The sequence below is a fragment of the Propithecus coquereli genome, unplaced genomic scaffold (assembly GCF_000956105.1).
Source record: "Propithecus coquereli isolate 6110/MARCELLA unplaced genomic scaffold, Pcoq_1.0 Scaffold163, whole genome shotgun sequence".
NCBI classification, from domain to species: Eukaryota; Metazoa; Chordata; class Mammalia; order Primates; family Indriidae; genus Propithecus; species Propithecus coquereli.
The window spans coordinates 1,946,504-1,952,044 of record NW_012140858.1 but is presented as its reverse complement, the minus strand read 5'-3'; the positions used below and the strand labels follow the sequence as shown (position 1 = coordinate 1,952,044).

General features: G+C 42.0%; 1 protein-coding gene across 2 annotated transcripts in view; it reads left to right on the top strand.

Annotated features, from left to right (window-relative positions):
- Positions 1-5,541, top strand: part of SUSD1 (sushi domain containing 1) — a 117,065-nt gene that overhangs the window by 52,737 nt on the left and 58,787 nt on the right. For both annotated transcript variants that reach the window (XM_012641205.1, XM_012641207.1), the window contains exon 6: positions 385-564. In XM_012641205.1, coding sequence (XP_012496659.1) covers positions 385-564 — 180 coding nt within the window. The remainder of the gene's footprint in view (positions 1-384; positions 565-5,541) is intronic.

Sequence of the window (5,541 nt, the reverse complement as noted above, 5' to 3'; positions counted from 1 at the left end):
ATAATTGCTACAATTGCATTATCATCTGCTCAGGAGTTAGGGATCTGAAGATACATAGTAAAAGGTACCAGAAAATTTTAATATTTAAAAGAACCGTGAGATATATTATTTCAAAGACCAAGGAATTTTTTATATAATCTCATAATCTGGCTATTCTCTATATGCACGTTTGGAAATTTCATTAAATTCAAATATGCCTATTTTCTGTACTTCTGAACAACCTTATTTTATGTACCTACATTTGGATTAGTTGATGGGGTTAGTGTTTTTTCTCTTTTTCCCCATGAGTGGCCTCTATCCTTATTACATGTTTATTTTTAAAATACTAATTGTGGGGTTTGAAGCTGGAGCTCATACCTAGTGATGTGTTCCTTCCCATTGCAGAGATCGACTGCGGCAGCCCCCCAGAAGTGCGACACGCCACCTTGGTAGGAAACCACAGCTCCAGGCTGGGCAGTGTGGCTCACTATGTCTGTCAAGAGGGCTTTGAGAGCCCTGGAGGAAAGATCACTTCCGTTTGCACAGAGAGAGGCACCTGGAGAGAAAGCACTTTAACATGCACAGGTACAGATTCTGCTGGGCTCCTGTTACCTGGGAACAGGAGGTTCCTGAGCCCCGTTCTGCTGGGCTCCTGTTACCTGGGAACAAAACAGCCCGCAGGAGCCTGGGGCATAAAACCATCTAATTGCTGCTTACTCAGTGTACTGTGCCTGGCTCTGTCATTTACCTGAGTGGGCACCTGGCTTTATACTTGTCAGCTAAATCCTGAAGATTTAGAGGATGGTTTGGGAAAATAAGTTGGATAGAAAATTTTTTGCATCCATCTTTTGAAATTCACCTTAAAATCACAGTGATTCCTATCTCCTCTGCTTGGCTGGCTGAGAAATTTTTCTTCGTGAACCATGTTCTCAAAGGAGCCTACTCCTAACTTAACATGTTGACAGCTTTTCAGAGAAAATGTAGTGTAATGAAAAATAGTTTTTCAATGTTTATGTCTATTAATTGTGGTAAAACACACAAAACATAGAATCTACCATCTTACCTATTTTTAGGTATACAATTCAATAGTGTTATATGTATTCATATTGTTGTACAACCAGTCTCTAGAACTTTTTCATCTTGCAAAACTGAAACTTTAGACCCATTGAGGAACCCCCACTTCTCTCTCTCCACAGCCCTTGGAACCCCAGCATTCTACTTTCTGTCTCTTATGAATTTGATATAAATACATATAAGTACAATCATATGGTATTTGTCTTTTGAGACTGACTTATTTCACTAAGCATAATGTCTTAAAGCTACAGCCATGTTGTAGCATGTGTCAGAATTTCTTTCCTTTTTAGAGCTGAATTACGTTTCATTGTATGGATGTAACACATTTTGTTTATTCATCTGCCGATGAACACTGGGGTTGCTTCTACCTTTTGGCTATTGTGAATGATGCTGCTATGAACATGGGTGTACAAATCTCTTTGAGACCCTGTTTTCAATTCTTTTTTTTTAATTAAAACAAAATGTTTTTTTTATTTTAGAAACAGGGTCTCAGTCTGTTGCCCAGGCTGGAGTACAGTGGCGGCATCAGAGCTCACTGTAACCTCAAGGTTCTAGGTTCAAGCAATCCTCCTGCTTCAACCTCCTGGGTAGCAGGGACTATAGGCCATGCCATCACACCTGGCTAATTTTATTTTTTTTTAGAGACAGGGTCTCACTATTGCCCAGGCTGGTCTGGAACTCCTGGCCTCAAGCAATCCTCCTGCCTTGGCCTCCCAAAGCACTGGGATTACAGGTGTGAGTCACCACACCTGACCCTCTGTTCTTTCAGATATTTATCCAGAAGTGGAATGCTGGTGAAAAGGAGTTTTGAGACTTCATATTCTGGCAGTGCCATCAGGGCAAAGCATCATGAACCTCAGTTTCCTCATCTATAAAAGGCGGAGAGTAAAATCTGCCTTTCCTACTTTCAAGAGTGAGAGGGAGTGAAATGAGATAATCTATGGGGAGGATTTTGAAAAGTTTAAAGCACCATGCACATGTTAGTCTTTTTCCTGAAATTGTTAGCCTCACGTGAAGATCTTCTCCTAAATCAGAAGTGTACCCATGCTTCACTTCACACCTCTGCCTCCAAGAGACAAGGTGGGAAAACCCAATAATTCTTCCCATTTGTGATGGTTGATCAGGGATGTGTGACAAATGGTTGTCACATGGTCTCTGGGAATATATTTCTGGATGTTGACTTGCTTGACTCTGAAGACAGATCTCTGAAGAGTGAAATCTCCAGGTATCTTTGGTCTGGATCTCTGGTTTGACTAGCAGCAGAACTGTGGTGGAATGTCCTGGACGTTGCCCATCAACATTTTCCACAGGGAAGTGTAGCCAGAGCAGGCAAAACCTGTGGATCTCTGGTGATTGCTCTGGTCCACAGAGCAATGGCTAACCGTTTTGGGAACAGGCATTTGATGAGATCTATCCGTTCATTCAACAGGTATCTATTTAGTGTGCACTACGTGTGAGGTACCCCGTTGGCACTACCCTCTTGGAAGTTACAGTACAGTAGGGAAACAGACTTTTTCCTCAAAGGCATGCACGTACCTGTATATATATGATGTTTTACAAATAAATTCAAGGCATTCATGGACCTCTGAAGTCCTTGGGTAAAGCATCGTTGGAGTAGGTGGAAAACTCAGCTCTTCTGCTGAGGCCCTGTCTGCGCCATGCAATTTTTATATTCAGTTATCTCCACTACAAACAGAAGGGGATGTAGTCAAGAGACTGCAACAGAAAAACAAAGAAGGGTAGACCTGGGTCAGAACCCAGGGATCTAATTCAACCTTCTCTTAGAGAGGTCACACTGATTTGCCCAACTTGCACAGAGAAGCAAGAGTAATCTGTAACTACACCCCAGACTCCAGGGTCGCAGTCTTAATAATTGGGGAAGTTGAGAAGAGCTAATGCCATACTGAACTAGACTGCTGGCCACTCCAACCTATCATTGCATCCCTAATAGCACCTCCCAGAGTTATTTGGAGGAGGTGAGCCAGCTGACTCCTGGAATGCTGAATTCAACATTTGGGGAAGTGTCCCCAACACAGAGCTATCTAGGGAGTCACTTGGTAAGAGGGCTGGGCATAGCTTCTGGACCCTCAGCCATTTGCTTCATTGCTCAAGCTACTCTGCCGCCACCATTTAGATTTCAATGGGAGTACAAGGATTAGTCACTGCAGGAAAAACCAGTAGCTCTGCATGGGGCATAGTAAGCTATTAATTAGCTGATGCTTGTAGAGCACTTTGAAGAACAAACATGTTATGTAACTGCTAATTATAATTACTGTCCTCAGCCTGCTACCTTTCACAAAGTCTGTGGCTCCAGCTGCAGCTGTTTCCATGGGTTTATGGAAGCTTTGATTTAAGGAAAGAAAAGGCATTCTCCCTGAGAGCTGTGATCTTTCTGTGAGGAGGCCTCTATGCCCTCAATCAGGATTGGCAGCTAAATTCAATTTCCGCAGATAAAGGGGGTGATTTACATGCTGATTAATTCATAGCGCAGTGCAGATGATCTCTGGGTGGGTAGGTAGGCTAGGCTTCTGGAATTGGTGTGAGGGCCGCTCGTTACCATGGCTCTTGCTTGGCTGCCCCCTTCTTTCCTCTTTTTCCTGTTTTTCACCCATTTCTTTAGACCCCCTCATCCCAGCTCCCTCCATGTTCACTTTTGGCTTTTTTCTCCCATTGTTTTCTACTTTTCTGCTACTCCCTGAATGCCTCTACCTCTGTTCTCTGTTTTAACTTCATCCATTTACCCCTCTTTCTCTCCTTGGATGTTTAGTTCCAAACTGGGTGGAATAATTTATCTTTATTTTACCTGGATTGTTTTTAATTACCTTAAGAATATTTTTGGAGCCTCTAATCCTTTGGATTAGTAGCAGAGATCTGTGTATGTTTTTAATGGAGTGTGAACCAACGCTAGTGAGGTGGTGGGACTTTTTTTTTTTTTTTTGTAAAGCCAGTTTGAACTGGAAACTCCAGACAGCTGGGAATTAGGCAACCACTTCAGTGGCTGGAAAAACCCCAGGTGGAAGCTTGATGTTAATGAGTCAGTTTAGCTTCAGATCAAAGAGGCTGATTCATTGTTGATAAGACTTTCCCTGGCTTCCACTCTGCGCAGGTCATTTGGCTTTTTATGTTTAGAATCTGAGTTAATAATTACAAGGTTAACGCTCACTCACTCCGTGCTCTCAGAAGGGCAGCATCTCTGTTGGAACACAGGCAGTTTATCTGCCAGGAGCCTTTCTGTGCCCCTAACCTGCCCCAGGCACTGCCCAGATGCCTCCAGGACTCCTGTTGGCCTCTGTTCCTTCTGTTTGGTTGTGGACCCTCCTGTCCAGCTCAGCGGGTGCTCACTTGCAGCTACACACATTTCAGAGGGAATAGAAAGGTCAGCTGGAATAAATGGACACATTTATATGAATAGCCACATGACTGGGATGTATCTGGATATGTGTATAATGTTTGGACCATAAAGCACTACAGCTACCGCTCGCTGAGCACCAACACCCACGCCCAGGGCTCTGCTAGGGGCCTTAATGCTTGTTTGTGTTTCATCCGCAGTAAAACCCTGTGTAGTAAGTATTATTTTCATTTCATAGATGAGTAGTCTAAGACTCATAAAGGTTAAGCAACTTTCACAAGGTCATTCAGTAACTAGCAAATGGTAGAGTCAGGATTTGAACTCAGTTCTGTAGGCCCTGAAAGCCCACATTCTCTCTCCTATGCCAGTGTCTCCCAAGCTTGAATTATTACTATTTGTACCCCACCCTGACAATGTTTGCTATAATAAAAGTATTATTTACTTAGTATGTTTCTCAAAACAACTTACATTTTAAACTTAAATTTATAATTTAAATTTATTGATTAGGGACACTTTGTAATATATGTGATATCATGAGTTTGATGAACTAGGTGTATTTTTTCTAATATACACAAACCAATACACAGTGAACATATAAAAGTTTATTCATGTGCCACCAAAAATCATCCTAAAGGGTGTAATACATTTTAGGAAAGCACTACTCTAAGCCATGCTACCTCTATTTATTTTATGTGACTCTAAATTAGCCTTAAAGTAAAGAAAGGAAACATAGTAGAACGATTACAGCCAAATATGCATTTATTCAAAGTAGTCACCTTTAGAAGCCATGACTTGATTTCAGTATTGCTGCCATTAGCAAAATGTGCTTGCTCTGGAATCCCTGTTTGGGAATGGCCTTTGGAGGTCGTTTGTGAATTGTATTAGAAGATCAGTCATGTTACTTTTGAAATGAGATGCTGTGTGACTAGAAGTGACACTGAATGTGACCATCTGTTTAGGTCACCTGAATTTATTCTCTATGACCTTTTACTGTTTCCAAAAATAACGAAAAAGGATATAAAATTGGAAATGAAGAGAGTACACTAGACCAGCCCCTGTCCTTGCACGGTGGGACTTCTGAAAGAGTCATTTGTGCTCGCTGTCTAGGCTCCCTCCCTCCTTTCTCTTCTCAGCCTACG